We start from the raw sequence: 21,662 nt of genomic DNA on the forward strand, positions 1-21,662 counted from the left end.
TCAAAAAAATTAAAATGAGTTCCACAAAAAGTCGCACGCAAATGCGCACTTTGCTTTGTGTGTCCTTTCTAGGTCCTGTTTTGTGCGCTGTGTCGCGTGGGTACATTATCAGCCATGCGTGAAAATCAGGACATGCGCGTGAGAGGAAAGGCTTTGTTCACACGATGCCACGAACTAATGATGATAACGCAGACCCGGCGGAGGAAAACTCCCCTCTTGCTTTCCTGAATTTTTAATATGATATTCATCACTGGGGCTTCTTCAGGATAGACATTCGATGTGCAGCGTCATTTGAGTGTGAATGTTTTGATAAGCATTTGGAATTGGTTCTCTATGTGTTTCACTTTAAATGTGATTTGGGCAAGTATTTACGGCTAGAAAATAGGTTACTTTGAAAATAGTTTCAGTTCTGTGTGTTTATTTTGGATGATATGTATGTTGACTTTTAATGTTCAAATACTTTTTATCATAGTAGCTATGACTTTACGGTATTTAGTGGTCGCAAAGAACTGGCAACATCACAAGCGCTCTCTTATATACTTTACAAATCTGCATGCCCCTGGAGTTTCAAGGACATCCACTTTCTGCTACAGTGCTTCAATGGGTTGTCATTGTTATTGATGAACTCTCCCTCTTTGCACGAATTCCCAGACTTCTATGTGACGAAGTTTTGTGCGACTGCACCAGAGTCTTCAGATCCATCGCCCAACACGATCAGATATCAAGCGGGAAATAAAAGATGACCTTGAGCCTTCTGTGGAGTGGTCTCGTCAAGGAATCTCCGTGCTCTACGTGTTATTTTTCGGACTTTGGAACTTTCCGGGCTATAGTCTCAAATTCTAATTCAATAACCAGTAGAAAGCAAAATGCGATTCTGTTCCATGTTCGTTCTTATTTATATAGTACGCAAAGTGGAGAAGCCCACGGAAAGTCGCAGCCTTGAGGGGAGAATGGAGATGGAAAGATCCTCGACTGGACTGTCGCAGATCGGTCTCTCCGCAGGGCGACGAAATAGGGAGCTTTTCCGTCTCGTATTTAAAATTTTCCTTAGGTGATTCGACGTGTGCCTCTTGGCTGTGTTTCTCAACCAATAAAACATTCAATCCGTTTTTACTCCATAGTGGGTCGTTAAAGAAATAACTGGGCTTAGCTTAAAGCCTCCTCCGAGCGCCCCTGCAGCTCATGGGCGGCCAAAGGACAATATGGTGTCAGTCCATATAAGCACATAAATTACACCGACGCCAATGACAATGATGACAATGAAATGTGACACTCCCGATTTTAGCCCCAGTCACCCCGCTGGTTACGAGCTTGAAAATGCCAGTTGGATGTGCGACTGCCTATGCCTGCATCTGTCCGGCATTGTTGGCTGTCTAAAATTTCATGGCACAACAGCGACACAGCAGCAGTTGGCCAACTACAATGGCATCGGCTGAAGTGTTTGTTGAAGAATACGCCCATTTTGTTAATCCGAGAAAAATAATATGCTTTGAGATAATGCACGCAATCGCAGGCCGATAAGGAAGAGGTGTTGTCATCGACGGATATATGCTTATAGCAACGATGTCTGTTGGACCAATTACATACTCTTAAAAAACATATTGAGTGTTTATAAGGTTTTGCTTTTATATAGAAATCTATGCAGAATTTTTTAAGGGCTTTCATTAAGCTAACATTATTTACAAAATATGAATTTACACTTTGTCGGTTTGCCGCCAGTAGACTCTAATAAAGTTGAAAATTTGATTTGACTTCACTTGACTGATCAGATCCATTTATTTACATCGTCAAATACCAAACAACCGCTACTGCAGAATTGTGACCACTAAAGCAAGGACTAGGACCGCAGTGGAGCACTTCGCGCAGACCCCCGCCTCAACCGTCATCTTCACATTCTCGTTCATGTAGGCGATGGCCACCGATAAGGGGGGCGAGTCTGCGTCGCACGCCGAAGGCGCACAGGTGTTGTACAGATCGGTGGTGTAGTGGAACGGGAAGTCGATGCAATGGAGCTGGGCAGGCATCGTGTCAGGCAGGACATAGTTGCGCCCGTCGCAGTACAATTGCTGGTTGCTCAAGACCACCGTGTAGCAGCTGAAGAGCGGCGAGTCATAGAAGGCGATAAGCAGGTAAGATGGGCGGTTGGTGTCCGTTCGTCTCCAGATGGCGTACGGTGTACCGATGGCTGGGATGCGGTCCTTGTGCTGATAACGGATGTTTTCTGCGTAGGTGCTGTGGCAGACGTACTCTAAAATATGTCCCTCGATGAAGCTACAGCTTGCGTTCTCACAGGCAGCCGGCGTTGGTCCCATTAGTATCAATGTCAGCAGCAGCAGCACCGCTTTATTATTCAACTTTTGGGGGCTGGAGAGGCGCACTGGCATTGCTTATAGTCAAATGATTCTGGATCATTTTAGAAAAATTTGACTGGGACGTCTAGGAGAATAATCCCAGAGCTTGTTTGACAGGAGTTTCTTTCGTTTACCCCGAAACCGGCGTTACCTGATCTAGCACCGCCTCCGACTCCGACTCATATCACAGTGCCTTCTGTGGCTACTGCACATTGATGTTATAAGGTGAATCTGAAGCAGGGGATGCTCTATGGCCTGATGTAGATGGCAGGCTCATCGGTGTCCGTGCAGTGCAGACAATGATTCGAGGGCGACGTTGACGCAGAGCGAGCTGGGCGATTCATAAAGGAAGATGATCAACAACTGCGTGACAACTGACGGCTGCAGCCGCCTCCAAGCCCAGAAGGGGCGCGTTTACCTTTACCCATCTGTCTCGGAAGATCTGCTTCACCTCGGTTCTTTACTGGGCTTTGGGCCTTAGGCTGGTTATAATACAGAAAGAATTCGCTGTTGTGGGAGGGCTCTCTGACGTGACCAGAATACTTCGGAGTCGCATGGAATTAGTTTTGACAGAAAACACCTGGGTCAAATCATGATAGAATTATAACATGAAGAAAATAGTCCAGAAATATGTTCCCAATTCCTTTATGACATAATATTATTAAAATCACTTTTTGGATTCATCAATAATTAAAACAACAAAGCTAGTTTATTATTAACTAAGCTTCATTGTGGTGTCTCGTCAACCAAAAATAAAATACTACCGTCAACAGCCTTTGCAGAGTTTCAATACCAATTTGTAAGTTAAAGCTACTCATTCTCATTCTCATAATATTCTCATTCGTCTTATTCCACTATTCAGTATTCAGTAAAATATATGCTTTAAGCCTCCAAAAGTATATCTCGGATGGCTCTGGACTCAATACCAATCGCTTTGGCATCCAATCAGTTTCTCAGGCCCAATGCAGCAACTACGTGCCACGGGAGATGCTCAATCGAGGGCAACGCTGAGAAAAGCTTTCGGAGGAGACCAGCGAAAGTTAAGAAGAAAATTCCACATTAAATTGATTTACATGCGGGTACTTGTGTGCGCAGACACTGAAGGAGACTGCAGCAATAAAGTGACGAAGAAAAGCGAGGACGAGAAGCGCACAAATAAAATAAAAGATGCCGACGTATGAGGAACGAATTTACTTTCAATTTCGCCTCAATGACAATTTTTCTGATTTAACTCCTTTTTATGAGAGCCGAAGGACCGGAGTACTTGCCAGGCTCTGCGTCCTTCGTTACCTGCCTTTATTACGTTTCAATAATAAATTGTATTAAGTATGTTTGCGCAATGGCGCTGCCGGCACTAGCATGGGGCCGGGGTGCTCGGGTGATATCGGAGATTGTGTCGCAGGTGTTTTGTCTGGCCCACAAGAAGGGCCAAAGAAAAGAACTGAATTAAGTGGGAAAATGCCAAAACAGTCCCTGAATGACATTCTTGAACAGAACCCCTTCTGGCACACATTCAAAGCTGAAATTACAATTCCATCTTGCCATTCGCCCGACTCTGCCGCTGGCAGAGCTCACCAATATACCCGCCACCCTCTCTCATGTCTTTGCCATCATGCATTGGGGCGGCCTTTGTGCCAGCTTCATTGTAATATTAATACATGTCACGTGATTTACAGCTGATGCTGCCTTCGGCGCCTCTATCGCGCCACAGCTCCACCAGGTGGTGACAGCGTCGGCTCTGCGTGGTCCTGACACATTGTCAATAAGTGTCGAGTAAAAGAGCTAGAGTCGAGGGTGTTCGACTGTAAGATACCCTGTACAAATTACTCTGCACATTCTATTATAGGATAAAAGCGTTTTCAGTAGCATGTCCTGGATAATCTTCCCAACAGTCTTCAATACATTTACTCCGATGGAAACTTTTAACACAATCTAGAAAGCCGACAGTTGGAGATGGCTATTATTCCCGTATACCAAAGACTAATATAAAAGTAAAAGAGACTTGCTTGCATATGACAATGCAAATGCATGGTCGTTGTTGATCTTAAACAGTCTCTATAGGTACTGGATTTGATAAAGCTACGACGGCAGCCAGATACCTTTAATCGCCGGGTCACCAGTCACGCACTCATCGACCCTCTCTGGTAAGCTATGATAAGCGACTTGGCATTGAACCCCTTTCCATCGACATTAATTAGAGCTAATCGCAGGGTACAAAAGAAGGCACGTTAAACGAATGCTACTCAATGTTAATGCACGGACGAACCTCCGCATCCACCAGTCTGAGGATGACGGTTGAATCAATGCTCGGCACTACTGGTGCAAGAAATAATTCCATTAGTAAAATAAATATACGAATGAATGATTGAGCAGCACCAGGGGAGTTTGTCGGGGAGAGAACTCAACCGCCCCTCCGCCGAACAAGGCCTAAACCTGAAGAAGAGGAGCGCTTCAACCAAATACGAAGGGCCCGGCCCACAAAAGCACCCACACCGGGGTCTCCGAAGATGTCACTCGACTGCGGCTGGCTGTATACATATTACATGAGCCGCTCGAGTACAGCACACATATTGACCCATTTCGATGTCACAGACAAGTCCCCACACCACACAAGCATAGACACCACGCCACCTGTCCTGAGGAGCCTCAGAGTAGTTCTGGTTAATAAAGTCAAATGCCACCAAAATCAAAAGGAAGACGCCACTTACGCCTAATGGCATCACGGCATCGGAGGTAAGATGCCAGAAGGACCTTCTCCTGTCACAACTGTCCTCGCTACAGCAGCCACAAGAACAATAGCCCAGGACATCCGCCACAATCGTGGGGCATTACTCTGGCAGGAGGGCAATCGGTGGATTTTTAATTGTATTAACATCCCTAAACAGCCGTCGATCCTGGAGCACCTCTGGCCACCTCGATGGAGTCCGCTCTATGCGGCACTTAAGTGCGTACCGAAGCTGCCAAATATTTGATTTGGCTCGCAGCTTGAGTGTGGCTTTTAGGCAGCTACGGCTATGGCTGTCCTTTGCAGGAGTTCAACATCTTGTGAATAGTTGACGAATTTGAGCTCATAAAATTAGAAAGATAGGAAAATGGATATGTTGGCATGCTCCAGTACAGTACTATCAGCATCAATAGTCGAGTCGATTTACCCTTGCAAACTAGCTCCTCAGTTTCAGAGCTATCTAAAATAAAACTTCCTTTCTTATTGGTAAATAAGTCGGTAAGGGTCAGTATAAAAATCTGCATTACCAAGAAGTACTGGTATATGTTTTTTCCCAAATCTCCTAATAATTTTCAGTTCACCTCCGGAAAATTGGGCAAGTCGGGGGTAAGCTCACGTGCTGGGGCAACGAAGGAGCCACCAAAAGTCAGCCCGAGACGGAGAGCAAGGACGTGGGGTCCTATATAAACGACAGCAAATTATTCGCCGTCAGCGCAGGACAACGGAGTAGCAGTCGTAGCAGTCACAGGAGTCGAGTGTGCGTGTGGGAGATTCCGCAGGACAGTGCAGGGGATTGCGTGTCTGGCAAGTCGGCGACCGAAAATCAAAAGAAAATTGATATTAAGAAATTGCACGGAATGAGTAAATGGAGCGTGGCCGCCTAATGGACTGACGTCTGAGCCGAAGGAAGGCGGTCGGTCGTCTGATTGCCACCTCAGAGAAATATGTATTAAAAATTCCACGAAAACTAATCAATGTCAAATGTCGGTTGATTGCTCCACGCCGACGGCACAGATAGATAAGGCCCGAGTCCCTGGTCCTGGGTCCTGGGTGGTTTTAGGCAACGCGTGGTAAGCTGAAATTAGAAAATAATTTGCTTTGTTCCAGGTAATTTATGTGCTGCCATAAATTGGCCAGGGCGTGTCGTGAGGAGTGTCATCAAATGGGTGGACAACTCCGATTTTAGAGCTGGCCTTTTAAAGCTTTTGCTAATCCCGCAAACATGTATTCCATGTCCATCGCGACTGAAAACTTAAGTAATTACTCATCTTTTGCTCAATGAGACAAAGTGCAAAGCACTGGCAATCAATGTATGTGTATTATATTTTGCAATAATCTGTTTATCACTACTGCCAGAGTGAGTTAATAGAAAACTCAGGGCAAAGCTCTACTAATGGACAAAGGGCATAATTTCTGCTCCTTATCCCGTCATAACGCAAGCTATTCACCAGCTGTGATCTCTTTCGAATGCTGCACCTTTCCCACAGGGATAATGTGCGGTATTGACAAACAAAGTTGAAGCGGTGTCCTGGGAAAGGCACTTCACACTCCATGCAACGCACAGCGTGCTCGCTTCATCCACCGAGCAGATGTCATATTGACATTTCTACTTAACATCCTTGCTCGCTGCTCAATTTTTAATCGGCCTTTCAAGCCGCTTTCACGTCCGCAGAGAAAGCGGCAAACTCATTATTTTTATTAATATGATTTCGCTGCACTTCACCTCGCTGCACTGCTGCTCGTCAGTGCAGTTTGTGCATTTTGTAATTTTAATTTTCATATTTAAGGGCAGGGCCTGCGAGGCTGGTGCGATGAAGCTGACAGAGGGCGCCGGTGTCAATACATCTCATTGTTCCCTCCAGTGAACAGCATTTATTTGCAATTATTTGTTTTAAGCCTTAACCCAGGAGCCGGCAAGGGGGTGCGGTGCGAAGGAGTCTGTCGAGCTCTTCTGGGTAAATTGCTTTAAGCCCCTCGGGACCGAGCCGAGGCTGAGCGGCTCAAATGAGCAGACGACCCGAACCGTCCTCCCACCCCGACGGTCTGTATCGCATTGCGATGGAAATGCGTTTTTAATTGCTGTCAGAAAGGTTCGCGTCGCCGACTGCGTGTTGAATTATGTCAAACAAGTTGTCAGCCGAACGGGCGGAGACCTCGTTGACACACTTTACGGATTTCGCTTAAACCACTCTTTATTCTCTCGCCCTGCGGCGTTATTGTAAGTTAATGCTGCGGACCGGAGGCGTGGCCTGCAAAGGGCAATTTGGGTGTAAAGTGGGAACCGTGTGCAAGATCGAGGCGGACTGCTGCATTTCTTGCATTTCCTGGTGACTGGCACAATGCGAAATAATTCCGGAGCCAGGTGAAAAAGTCGCCGGAGGCCCTTGTCAGACACAACACTTGGGAAGCTGCCCAGAGTTGACCAGCAAAGCTCACTCCCTGGAGTTGACAGGCTACCTGCTCGGCACCTTAGCACCTGGTGAGATGTTGCTAAATGCTGACTGTCAACTGCTAACTGAATAACTGACACGCTTTCGGGCCATTCTGACTGGGGGATGTCAGGAGCAGCTCCAGTTCACCAATTGCATACGGAGTACGGCTGACGGCAGAGAGTCTTGCCTTTTAAAGGCAATCAATTTGACCATTGGCCAGGCCAGGGTCCGACTGATGCATAATTTATGCAAACTCCCACTGCAATGAATAATAATTCGCTGCCAAGACTCCCAATTCCCGGCGCCAACTCCCCGGGCTCTAATCCGCCGGGCTCGACTCGGGCTTATTGAGCTGCAATCGAGAAGCGACATCAGAAATTGAATAAAAATCGAGAGCCAAAGGAGCGAAAATATGGCAGCAAAGGTTGAAGTCGCCGTCTGGTCTGATCGGGCCGCAGCCAGACAAGGGCTGGGAGGACGGGACAGGACTGGAAAACATGGCAGGAAAAGTTTTGTGCAGCTTCCTTGGCCATGTCACTGGCCTGTCCGTAAATCTTGCCGTTGTGGTTTGCAGTCAAAGTAGAAAATTGACTTGATAAAAAGTTTACTATTTTCCTAGTTTCTTTCTGCCCTTTACGGTTGCTCCGTTAGCTATCCCTGAATCCTTTGGCTGCGTCAGTTGTCAGACGCTCTTTTGTGTCTCATCCACACGCCTTATGAATTATAATAAAATTTCAAGTCAGGAGTCTCTGTCTGATCCCTGCAGAGGCCTAAAGAAGCAAAGCTGTCCAGGAAATCAGGAAACCTAAGTCCTGCAGGTGTTTGTGGGTATACATATGTACGGGTTCCTTGGTACTTTTAGATCTCAAAATCTAAAATAACACAGGCAGACTAAATTGAAAAAAAAAAATCGCTGAACCAAGAACCGAAACTATAAGAACCTTTTACAATAATCAGGTTTTTGAGATATTCCATCTTAAAATGCTGTAAATTCAATACTTTTTACTTTTCAAAACTATGGTTATGCTACCATGAATTACTGTTCTTGACCGTAAAATTATATTTTGAATATCAAACTTATCCTTGAAAAATCCAAATTCGCTGAATAAAAATAAACGGGAAAAGAAATAAATCGTTTGTCTGGAGCGTATACAAATATTTAAAATGGGTTTTAACCGATTTATGGCTTTATATGTGCCCTTTGTACGACTTTCAGACCCATCTGCACTTATGCCTCCTCGAAATGGCGACCACCTGCAGTTATTTATATATGTTTGCTTTTTATTCGACGTTGGGGCCCTGCTACAAATTGATATTTATTCACCGAATGCGGACCGAGCGAAAGTCATTTCATAAAGGCTCAAAGCCAAATCCCCGCAACCTCGCATAGGCTTTAAGGCAGTTAAGGTAAGAAATAGCCTGCGGCTGGGCATGAGTTAATTGGTTGCATTTCAGTACCAGTACCAGTAGGGGAGCCCTAGGCACACAATTCCTGGCTGAGAGCCGCCGTGGAGTCCAGCCAGATTGCCGGTGTATGTGTACCGGTTGTTTTCACAACTCATTAGTACTTTAAGCGCCTACAGTCTGATAATACTTGGATTACTCGGCGTTCAGGTCTACTTATACTGGTTAAGTGACATTTCTCGACATGCTAATACACTCCTGCCCACAATTATACGACACCCCGAAAACTTTAGTTTCGACCCTCGTAGGAAAGTCGGGAAGCATATTACAACAAATTCAAGTATGCAGAATTAAAGCTTAATGAATTCTGCTTAAAATATGATTTTTGTATCTCTGATTGGACCACCCGTTTTTAAATAGCGTTAAAAAAAGCAGAAAAACCCGATTTTTGCCATGCCTGAAACTGTATCATAGCTATACGACACATGTCAATTTTAACGGCTAGAGGTAATTATTTGGATTCAAATAATTTTTTTTATGTTTCTGGTAACATTTTAATGATTTGGAAATAAAATGCCAAGTGGATGTTTGTTATCCGACGAAAAAAAGGGAAGAATAAGGGCTTACAACGATGCTGGCTTTAATGTAAGCGAAATATCGCAGAAAATGTATCAAATACGTTGTTTTATCCCAAGTTTTTTTTAAATTCGGATTAATATGGAGTGAAGCAAAGCTCTGGAAGGATCCCAAGTTGCCCGACCGCCATGAACGTCGCATAATTCTTAGATTTAGCTATTCGATTGCTTGGAGCGCCACACTTGCCGCTAGTTGCAGTCAGCCTGTGTCACGAATGACTGTCTGGCGGACACTGAAATCATCGTAGTACATAGTCAGAGTAGTCTTAAAGACGGCTCCATTCTTAAAAATGAGCTACAAAGCAGAACAACTTAAATTTTTAGGAAAAAGTCTTGGAGACACTGGCCTCAGTATGACATTTTAACTTATTTTTGATTATACAGTTTTTTTTCCATATTTTTTTAGGTAGATAATTTTTTCTGACGAAAAAAATGTTTATCTTGACGGCCCAGATTGGTTTTGACACTATTGGACAGATTTACATGAGGTTAAACTTATTTTTTCAAAACGCTGTTTTGGGGGAGCCTTTCATGCGTCTTAAGCGCTTGATCTGTGCTTCCCAGATCCAAGATGAATAGTGGAGAATACAAAAAAGTATTTCATGATCGTCTTCTAACATTTTTGGAACAACATATGGAAAAATATCATGTTTTTATGCAGGATTCACCAAGTTAGAGAGACCCAGCGCTTCATAAATAATCACAATATAAGAGTTTTGGGTTGGCCACCGTGCTCCCCTGGCTTGAATTTAATTTAAAACATTTAGTTTACTTAAGTCAGGCGAGCTTAGGCCAATAACAAGAAATTTTAGAGTGTCAAGACCCTTAAAAGTGATATTTTGGGTCAAAAGTTTCCATTACACCAATATTTACCAAAAAAGTTTGTTAATTCAATGCCTATGAGACTTTTTGAGGTTGCCAAGGCTTAAAGTGGCTCTATTAATCATTAAACAATTTTTTATATACCATTAAAATTATAAAATATTAAGTAAATCGAAAAAATTGACATGTGTCGTATAGCTATGATACAGTTTCAGGCATGGCAAAAATCGGGCTTTTCTGCTTTTTTTTAACGCTATTTAAAAACGGGTGGTCCAATCAGAGATAAAAAAATCATATTTTAAGCATAATTCATTAAGCTTTAATTCAGCATACTTGAATTTGTTGTAATATGCTTCCCGACATTCCTACGAGGGTCGAAACTAAAGTTTTCGGGGTGTCGTATAATTGTGGGCAGGAGTGTATATCTCACCTGCACGCCTTTAACTTCCTGCATGAAATTTACTTAAACTTTTTACAGACTTTAACATAACGAAGTTAGCTTCCTTTCTTGTTTTTAATTCATCAACTTTCCATGTTGGATCTCCATTGAATGAAGATAATGTAAAGGTTCCTGGCAAATATATAAGATCTAGACTTCCGACAATTTTCCTACTCATATTTATTATTATTTAAAATATCCAAGAAGAAGTGTACCATAACTTTTGATAGAATAAAAGATTATAACTGATTACTGATAACGTGGCGCTAGTGAAAAAGAAGTTAAGGAAATAGATGATTTAAAAGCTCACATAACGGTATTGTGAGAATTTGTTGTTCATAGTTTCTTTCATAGTTTATGTAGTTATTATTATGAACTTATTTATATATAGTTAATTTATTTCATAAATTGTTTCCCTTTCTTTTTGCTTTACATTTTAAAATAAGTTCTTTAAATTTAAAAAATTTATTTTAAATTATAATGAAACCACAATGAACCATTCCTAAAAACTAGGAGTTAAGATATTATTTACCTTTATTTTATACATTTGCTTATCTTGAGGTGCTTCTTTTTATAGATTTAGGAGATTAATTGTAAATAATTTAAGAAAAAAATTACCTTAATATTATATATTTATAAATATTTTAACTCGCTTATAATATCTGTATGTAAGCTACAATTTAAATTATATCCACTTTTTAGGGGTTTTGGCGTTTAACTCATTCCGCCTACCCCCCGATCTTAAGTACCCCGTTGGGCTTGGCCCATGGACTGACGTTTTGAATTGCCTGCTAGTGCCGCCTTCTGTCAGGCTCAAGGGTTTCAGGACTCCGGGAGCACAGGACCCTCGTCGCCGGGCCTTACCTACGCTGCACTTCATTTTGCAACTTTCGAGTGTTGCATGCACGCCGCGCTGTGTGTGCGTGTTTACAAAATAGTTTTGTACTTACTTCTACTTGAACTTTTCAGTTGGCTTTCTTCCCCGCCCCCACTGGACCCCCTTTCGGCTCCTTTTCAGCCGGAGGGCTACAAAAATGTTGCCGCAACTCTTTTGCCTGCATTGTTTTTGACTGCAACCCCCTTTGCCGCTGCCTCGACGGCTTTTACTTTGCGTTAGTTCCTCCTATGCAGCTGTCCCTGCCTAGCCCGGCTCTGTGCCGCCTCCTCCCTCTATCTGTGTGTCCCGCTCCGTCTGTCCCTCTCGCTTTCTCTGCCAGTGAAGCCTGTAATTTATTTCTTGTTTTGATTGAAATATTGCTTTACAAGCAAAAAGACACAAACACACACACCAAGTGGGCTCTACTCGGGCTGAGCAGCAGGGCTTAGCAAATACGCAGCACGGGCTGGATCAAGGGGTATGCCGAGGTGTAGAGGAGTGTCAGCCTGTCTGCCAAACGCATACACTTCATTACACGGCGGAGTACACTGAGGAAAATACCGTCCGACTGCCAGTGGGCGGAGCAGGGTCCATGCCATTCCATTTCTCCCGGTGCACCCGGGCCAACTACTCGTAGAAAGTTATTCGTTTCAGAGCACGAGCCCCCTCCGGATCCCTGGATCTGCTTGTCTCCCGCCTATGCGTCTTTCTGGATGTGTGTACCAGGGCTGGGGCTGGGGGCTTCGCAAACAGGCATATTTCAATCAAAATTACATATTGAATTCTCACAGCAACCGACCGAAAAACTCCCACCGAAAGCAAACTTTCGGCCTCAAGAGTTGTTTTTGTTTTGCTCTCGCTGTTGTTTTTTGATAGTTTGCAAGTTTAGAAAATGTGCAATTAACTACAGGAAATTAGTGTTTACAGTTAAATTTTGCTACTGTTTTGGGCTGTTGCCAGGCAACCGTATTCGGTTACTTGTTTAGTAGTATAGCAGCTCGGGCTCTCTTGGAGTGTCGCCTGTGAAGGTGCTAGTGCTATCTCCCCGGTTGATTTATGCCAATAATCATGCTAATAGTAGTCTTACGTCTGGAAGCCGAAGCCGTCGCTCGACAATGCGAAATTAATTCCGAGTGCTTGTCATTTTAATACGTCCTCAAATCCAAACGATTTTCAACGGCTTTTGTGCGGCAGATGATGCCGGCGATGGCAGGACGAGCTATCCTTGCAGCAGAAGTCAAATTGAATCAACAATATTAGCAACAAAGGACGACGCCCGGCTTTGCTGGCTGTGAAACCCTTGCACAGCTTCATCATCATTATCATGCTCAATATCTCCGAGGCGGCGGCTGCCATTTTATATTATAAATTGCATTATAATTCAAATTCTGCAATAAATCTCAATTTCGAGCACAAAGGCCGGGCGCAGGACGACGGGCCGGGCGAGGGCTCTGCGCAGGAGGGCAAAGGCAAAAGTTTACAGCCTCGAACGCACCTTGAAGACGTAAATCGGACGGAATCACCGCCCAGGCAAATCAATCGATTACGCGACTTAACTTTTCAATGGCCTAAACGACGGGCGAACAAGTTGGAAATGGGATGCGGCAGGTGGGCGAAAGGGTGGCCAGGAAGACGAGACTTCTTTATGTTTATCATAATAATGGCAGGGCCTGAACGCCCGGGATGGACTGTCAGACGCGCTTGCTCTCCCCGGTCTTCATGCCGGATAAGGAATATTGCCAGGGAAAACCCGTTGTCGATGTTCGTCCAGCCCAGCAGCCGGGATAAGTTTATGATTGTGTTACTAATCGTGGCTGGTTGGCTTTGACTTTGAAATGACAGCGAACGGAGCGAAGCGCCTTCGTTATGGCCAACTTTAGTTGATAAGAGGTTTAATTTAGCATACCGTCGAGAGTCCAACCTGGACAGAGGCTCTCGGAGCGGGTAAGCACCAACTGGATTCCTTCTTTAATCATCTGCTTTTGAGGCATAAGCCGCTCCTTTCTTCCTTTCGACACTAGGATGCTTTCTAATAAGCGATAAATCTGTGCCAAAGCTCGCAAAAGAAAATTGAATCAGGCACAGCCCGCCCCAGACCCTGCTCCACCCTCGGCAGGCAAGTGCCAATGGCAACGATATATATTAAATATTTAGAGAGACACAACAGAGCACAGAGCACAATGCTCATGTATGCCGTTGTCTCTGGCAGGGTTGCCATTGTTGTGTCTGAAGCAATAACTTTTGCATGAGCCCGGCACAAAAAGGGGTCACGGAACAAAGACAGGCTTCCTGGCCCCAAATCGAGTTAAAGTGCAAAAAGAAATGGTGAGGCCTCGCTCGGTCCTTCCCGTTTCCCGTTTCCCCTTTCCCAATTCCCAGCTTTTAGGCTGCACACTCTGCCAAAACTTTGACCCGCCTGGCAATTCCTCAATCAATTTCGGGGACAACGGGCATAATGATAATGGCAGGTGGCAGGAGTAGGAGGAGGTGGTGTGGGTAAAATATGCATTAGAGCTGCGAGCCAGCAGGCCCGGCAACCTTTCAATATTCCTACCCAGAGGAGGTGTTGGGGGATTAACATAATTTAGCAATTTTCATAACCTCAGAGGCGTCCTTAACCCTTGCGCGCCAAGGTAATGACCATTTGGCAATTTAATTTCTCGCACGCACAATCGACGAACAGTTCGCTCCAGTGCCCCCCGTGCCCCCTTCTCGCCTACACCCAAGCACACACACACAGGCGGGATGCTTGGAGAAAATCTTGCTCTTCGCAATATTGCCAGCCATAAATCCTGCTTAAATTGTGCATGCAGAGGATTTTTGTTCCAGAACAGGGAGTCCCCGTCCGAGCCCCTTCAGTCCCCTTTAACCTCCGAGCCACTTAGCCGCCTGCAAATTCCTTCCCTGGCCCATTCACCCCCTCGCTCAGCCGCACGTCGGCTTGTCTTTGGTTCGTGCATATGTTAATAACCGTTAGCTTTGGCCCCTGTTCCCCACTTTTTATTTGATATTATTACGATAATTTATTTGGGCAATAAATTTGGCAAGGAAAAATGCATTTACATTTCCCTTTGTGCCATAATTTCCAACTCCCCTCCGCCGCGGCAGAGTTACGAGATTACGAGGGGTTAACCCACTCACAGCCAGATCGAAGCGAATCGATGCGAATCGGCGATTCGGTGCGAAACTATTTCCGCCATAACTCTCTATTAAAAGCTCATTTGAATCTTCAACTTTGCCATGACTCATTGAAAAACGGGTAAACAGAAGGAACTGGGAAAAAGTGCGATTGAAAATAAGCTTCGGTCGTAAATTTTCGATGGGGTTTCCACACAATTGCAGTTGGATGCATTTTTACGATTATCACCGTTATTAATATTATTACTGCGGATATTTGATGGCCTGCAAATCAGGAAGTTTGTTACAGAGTTCTTTGCAGAACCAGAAAGAAAACAAAAAGGACAGCTATCTTTGGGAATCTGAAGTTTGGATTCCTTTGGAGTTTAATCCCCGATTCTCACATATAGTCCTATAAATTGTAAAACAAATGAAAAACTTAAATTCATAATTATTATGAAAAACATTGAAGTTATGTTTCTTCTCTATTCCCGTTTGGAAACGCTTACAACTGTAACGGGATAGCTTTTCCGAGTGGTGGAGTAATTGTATTGAGTATGTTTAACGGAATTTAACATGACGAAAACATATAGAATTATCTCTGCGTTTTTAATCCAGACCGCGTCTCGTTGCTCATCTTCTTCTCTTCTGTACCGGTATCGTTGTCGCATCGTTTTCGAATAGTCGATCGCCTAATTATCGCCTATCAGCTATCGGTATCGTATAAGACCTATACTATAGGTAGTCTCCTGGACACCAACCCGCTCGTCATACAACTATCTAAAAAAAACTAGAGGAATAGTGTGCCATTGACATGGCAGATCCATTCCATTGATCCATTGATGATGCAGAAACTTCAAACGAATCTTATTATTATATCCTGTGAAGGGCTTAAAGTACTATAACCATATATGTATGTATAAATAAAGACCGTTTCTCGTTGTCACGAGATAACTTAAGAGCGGCTTTACCGACTAGGCTGACATTTTTTTTAGTTTTCTAATACTGTCTTCCCACTCAGTGCATTTGTGTGGAACGGTTGGGATTAAAAAAAAAAGAAACTCGTGTTCCCACAGAGCTGCGTCAAAGTGCATCCGCATCCTTTTACAGCTGATCGATTAGCTGTGGCTCATGATAACGTAAACAAAGATGGCTGAAGCGGCCGATGTGGGAGTAAAATGAATAGTTTATCAACTATTTCGGCTGTTTAACAACAGAAATTTAAATGAATTAGATGACGAGGGATTTGAGTTTCTCTAATGATTTTTCTCTAACAAAGAGCAAATGCCCCGAAGGCTGAGTATAGGCTTCCAAAATCTATAAAACAAAGTAGAGGTAGGCGGTTTATATTAAATAGAAGCAATTGGGGACATTTTAGGGCAAGAATATACAGAAAAACACCAACAACAATTTTGGGCATGTTTGTAGCTTTGGTGCCACATTTTAAATTTCATTTTTCATTTGTTCCTCGCCAACTTTGTTTACATTTTCGTAGTGAATGGTCTAATTTTCACTATTAAGAAGAAGTAATCAGAGTTGCACCGAAAAACTATAGCCTAACTATCGTAAACAAACGGTGATTAAGGGGGTCTTCTCATTGGGCAACTTTTTTTTCGATTTTTTTTTTTTTTTTTGCATTTATTTATAGCTTGGGATGGTGTGTATATGTCCCCAAAAGGATTTTTAGAAATTCGAAATACTTTAGAAGATACGGCCTTTTTTGTAAAGCAAGATCTATGCAAAATGAGCTTTTTTCAAACTTCAAACGCGTTTATCTCGAAACCACGTTTTTCGAACTGGCGGCCATGATATCTCCAGTTCAACTCAACCGATTTTCATGAAACAAAGTGGAATCGACGCAGAATTGTCACCATTTTCGGGTGACGGAACAGATTTTTTTTTTAATTTTTTTTAATATTTTTTTTTTACACTAAACTACAAAAAAAAAACCCCGAAATCGAAATTTTTTTTTTGAATAGCCGCCATTTTGTTTAAAAAAATTAAAAAAAAATCTGTTCCGTCACCCGAAAATGACATCTATTCTGATTATAACCCCGTTTTTATTTTTCATTTCGGACGCTCTGGAGACCCGGAATCGTGGCCGCCAGGACGACACCTTTTTTTTCGACCACCAAGTTTGAAGTCTCATTACTCTTTGAACAACCCTCGTATCGAGGAAAGAATAACTTTTTTAGTTACTTTGAACATTTTTGAATACAATAAATAAAAAAAGTTTTCAATTATTCTTTGCGTTTTCAAATAAGAATTTTATTAAAAAGGGTCCAAAAAACGGCTTTTGAATGAGAAGACCCCCTTAAGTTTAGATGCACTCTAATGCCGGTCCAAAATGAGAAAATTCGGAATGGCAAAAGCTTATGGGCAGTTTGTTCAACGGACGGTGGATGCAGATGCAAGCTCAGTGGGAAGACCCTATAACTATTATTATTATTAACATTGCGGTGTGGCTATCCCATTTTATTCGATTCCTTTAATTTCTTGAGCAAATAAATAGCAAGGATTAAAGCTATCGATGACACATCGAACCAGTAGACAAATGAAGGCACAAGTAATAATGTATATTTTTTGCCGATTTCTACTTGCCAAACTCGTTCCGCTCAACAATTAATATCCTCGCAGATTCGAGCACACTGCAAGCCAGAAGGGGACAGAGCACATGCACATAGAAAAACAAGAAACGTAAAACAAAAACGTACGTAACAGAACGCTAAAAAATGTAATTTAACAGAAACGGGAAGGATTTGATATATTGAATGCATATAAATTTAAGTAAATAGCTTGCAAAATGCATAAATCAAAGCGTTAATGGCAGCTTCTTTTATTACCGCGCTGTCCCCGCCAACCACGGTTCACTGTACACCTAGCAGAGCTCACTGTACACTGCACACTTTGCACTGCCAATTTATCACTTTTCACAAACACTTTTTGCCGACAGCTCTCCGGTTTTTCTGCTGCCCGGTTCCGGCACTGTTGACACGCTAATTTAAGCGCGGGCAAACAACGTAAATGGTTCGGAGTTGGAATGCCGTTAATAAATCATAAAACAAAACAGGACGGTTCCAATAATAAAGAACGAAAGAGAACTCTGTATTGCAATGTGATCGAGCATTTGTTTGCAGTGTTGTGTTCTATTTGCGAAATTTAATTCGCATTTTTTCTGTTGCATTGAATTTCTGTGGTATATCGGGTAAGTATATCGAGTAGCTTGTTTATTGGTTTCGAATACATTCGTTTTCTGCATTGTTTCATTTGTTTACTTGTTGTGGTGAAATATGATGGCGAATATCCTTGGACTTCGTGACGAATCAAACAAATACCAAATTACTTGAACAAGAATGCACCAAAAACCAAAGTCAAAATATAAATAATCAGTTTTTTTTATGTGAGAACAGCAATAAACATGAATTAAAAGGAACGCGCTGCGTGGTTATAGCTTTTTACTTGGTTTGGTAGACGCTCACGCCTCACAGTTGGCCTCAGTTTTGGACGGTTTCAATCGGAATAGAACTCCCCAGCACACCAAAACACGTCGAAAACTAAGGTTCATTGTGGACATCACTCTGTATGGAGATTTGTTTGGATACTCGGACCGAGAGGCACTTTATTTGCACGGCTTTGGGGACTTATTGGTCGATTAGTGACTAGAAAAATAATAGAAATAATACTGGGCTACTGAATCATGCAAACCGAAACACAGCTCCCCTGACATGCAACAAGCCAGCGACCGAGGTCCATAGACTGCTTGGATTTCAATACTTTACCCTTCCGCAAGCTCATTAAAAGTATTCAACGAATGTTTAAGGGTAGAACTCACCTGCAACGAAAGGTAAAAACAAATTAATCAGCAAATCTGGCACATTATCCGCAATTAGCTAGGCACCAACAAAGCAACCGCACAAACTGCGTTCGGTTTATCCATAAAACTTGTCCAACTTTTTAGCATAACGACCCCCACAACCACCAACCGAAAAAATCAACCTCCCACTGTGCAGCACTCTCTCCGGCTACATCCTGGTAACATAAAAACTTTTTTGCTTTGTGGATATTTACACTTATAGGGTAGAAAATTACTGGGTTATAATATCGCAAAAAAATATTAGTTTCATGCAGACACATTGGATAGAAACGGACAGACCAGGCATGGTTAGATCGACTCGCCTGTTAAAGATTATAAACATTAAATTATTAATTAAATTCAAAGGGAAAATCTGGATGAGGAGATATATTGTTTTGTAGAGGTTTCACGATTTTAAAAGACTTCCTTCCTTCTCGATCAAGATTGACATTTTAAAACGTATAAGTGTTACTCCTATTGTTTTGTAGACGACTGCTTTATAGGTCGAATAGCTTTAGGCTTTCGATTATTTTTAATGGAAATATTGCAATGGCCTTACAGCATTGAACTAAAATCCTTAAATGGAATCACAGAAGACACACAGGTGTGAGATTCAGGGAGAACTCGTGTATAGATGCCAAGAAAACCACATCTGATGCAGGCACTTAGAGCCGATTAATTAATCAATGCAAATTTTTCGACGCTTGGCGTTCGCCTGGCTGAAGCTCTCGGTTGAGGGCAGCACTCCACACGGCCCCAAGTGCCATCGAGCCTCACCTAATACAGCTCCCCACCGCCAGCCTACTCGGCATTCGCAGCACTCAAAAGCCACACAGCACTTTTGGCCAAACGAACCCATCCCGGTGCCCCGACATCGGACTAAATTAAAAAGTGAATTGAATTATACAAATGTGTGTGCCCGGCAAAGAAGCACGGAATGCGAGCTTCGGCTGAAATATGCACGTGGAAAAACCGCACAAGAGGCCACTCTCCGGGTAAGTTGACCGTATTTAATGGGCTTGGTGGGCCGAGGCAGACCTCTTCAGCGATGCCAGTGCATGCGTTTATGCGATGCCCAATTCAAAAAATGCAAGTATTCGAATAAACATGTCCAAAGAGCTCAAAAGGTCGGTTCTCTTTTTACTGAGAGTACGAAGAAATATGTTTTCCCTGGACTCAATTGAATATGGAATCAAAGAAACTTTCCATTTACTATCGTTAATTTTTAAATTTCATTTCATCTTCTACACAATAACGAAGCCAAGTAGTAATGAAATTCTTAGTAGCGATCGAAAAAGATTTGTTGGGTATTTTTTTAAGGAAATTACAGACAACACAAGTGTCGGTTTTGGGAAAGAAAGATAACTAACCAAAAGGGTTGAGACCAATGTCGTAAAACGTAGCACCTTGGATCTCATGAATTGAGTCAACGCTTCATAATTCATAATTCATCAACGCATAAACTTAGGAAGTCTGCGAGTGGAACTTGCTCATATTTTCAATAGCTTAGAATAATCACTCGGCGGGGTGAGCAGAATATATGGCACACACGCACAAGTTCTAATTAAACAAACATTTTGTAATTTTCGTTGAACGGCAAAACGACGACACGTGGTCCACCGAGGAGGGGCTGGGGCACGGCCAGTGGCTGAGGGATGCGACAGAGCACAAACCACTTAAGTACCAAAGCAATTTAAAGCCGAGGCCAAAATGCCAAAACGAATTTACCTCGCAGACAGAGAAAGGAGGTGGGAGGGGGTGAAGGTAACGCATGACGGCTCTATACTCGTGCCGGGCTGAGGCTGAGTGTGTGTGAGTGTGCGAGCTGCGCTTACATATGTACTTTGTGTAAATATGTGCCCAGCATATTTTGCAAAAATAAACATTGCCTCAAGCTATAGACCGACTGTGTATAAACAACGCTCCCCTCCCAGCCCGCTTCGCCCATCACCTTTCACCTTCACCCTGTACCGAAGTTCCCGATTCTGCCGGGTCAAATTTGCACTGGGCAACCGTGCTGGGACACGTATTTTAAATTTATTTGTTTATTTATTAACTGCATTTTATTTATTTCTTCATTTGGGCCGCGGGCTGTGGGTTGATTTCCGGCATTATAACATCCTCCGCCCACAGATGGTTCCGCTCCCCGGAAAGATGAGCCAGTTGTCTCAGGCTTGGCAATCTGGCCAAAAATCGAGCACAGAGGGATAAATAAGGTATGTATGTATTTAGCAAAAGAACTATTGAAGCATTTTAGTTCGATAAAAAAACGGTTATAGATATTGTAAAAAAAGACAGTAAATATTTTCCACTTATAGGTGCCGAGATCTGAGAAAGAGATCTGGAAAAAGGACAGTGGCAGCTGTGAAAATGGACTTTCCTTATCATTTAGTTCCTTGAGTTGATGACTCGACTTAATGAACCCCGCACATCGGTTTACGGCCTGTCCTCGATGCAAAACAGTAATTGCTACTTCGTCATATTGCCAACCAAAAGGTCGCCCCCTTTCTCCCCTTCCCCCACCACACCACCACTACCAATCAATCAAATTACTCGCAATTATTGCACGGCAACTTCAATGCAAAAGGCTGACAGCTGTCGTTAAAACAAAACGAGGACCAGGGGCAACGGGACAAATAAACAAACGGACACAAGGACAATTAAAACAGGGCCAACAGGCATGGCAAAAGGCTGCTTTTGTCCCGTTGCAATAATTATATATGTAAATAAAAGGAATACGCATAAAAGTCATCATCAAGTTGGCCCGAATGGCGGTCGAGGTAGAACTTTCGCTTTGGCAGCGCAACTGTACACAGTGTGTTACACAGTGGTTGCCCGAAGGAGTCCAAGGAGTCCTCTGGCCGGCGCAGTTTTTAATAACTTGGAAGTCATCAAGGAAATTAAAAATTATTAATAAGGCAAGAACTCGCCGCCCATTTGATAGTTTATTGCACTTGCTATTTGCTCCACGACTAGCTGGTAACTTTGCTGGCGCTGGGCACTATAA

General features: G+C 43.0%; 2 protein-coding genes and 1 long non-coding RNA gene across 7 annotated transcripts in view; 1 reads left to right on the forward strand and 2 right to left on the reverse strand.

Moving 5' to 3' along the window:
• Window positions 1-21,662, reverse strand: part of Ten-m (teneurin transmembrane protein Ten-m) — a 347,516-nt gene that overhangs the window by 225,826 nt on the left and 100,028 nt on the right. The gene's annotated exons all lie outside the window — the stretch shown is intronic.
• On the reverse strand, window positions 1,602-2,384 carry LOC108084762 (uncharacterized). Its single transcript, XM_017181079.3, has one exon. The coding sequence runs from the start codon at window positions 2,382-2,384 to the stop codon at window positions 1,806-1,808; it is 579 nt and encodes a 192-aa protein (XP_017036568.1). The 3' UTR covers window positions 1,602-1,805.
• Window positions 17,345-18,235, forward strand: LOC108084780 (uncharacterized). The gene is made up of 3 exons (XR_001771072.2): window positions 17,345-17,512; window positions 17,756-18,007; window positions 18,155-18,235. It is a non-coding gene; the product is annotated as an uncharacterized lncRNA (long non-coding RNA).

This window comes from Drosophila kikkawai, chromosome 3L (genome assembly GCF_030179895.1).
Source record: "Drosophila kikkawai strain 14028-0561.14 chromosome 3L, DkikHiC1v2, whole genome shotgun sequence".
In the NCBI taxonomy this organism is placed as follows: Eukaryota; Metazoa; Arthropoda; class Insecta; order Diptera; family Drosophilidae; genus Drosophila; species Drosophila kikkawai.

Bases quoted from the DNA above. Each gene is read 5' to 3' on its own strand.
- LOC108084762 (XM_017181079.3), bottom strand. From the start codon at position 2,384: ATGCCAGTGCGCCTCTCCAGCCCCCAAAAGTTGAATAATAAAGCGGTG.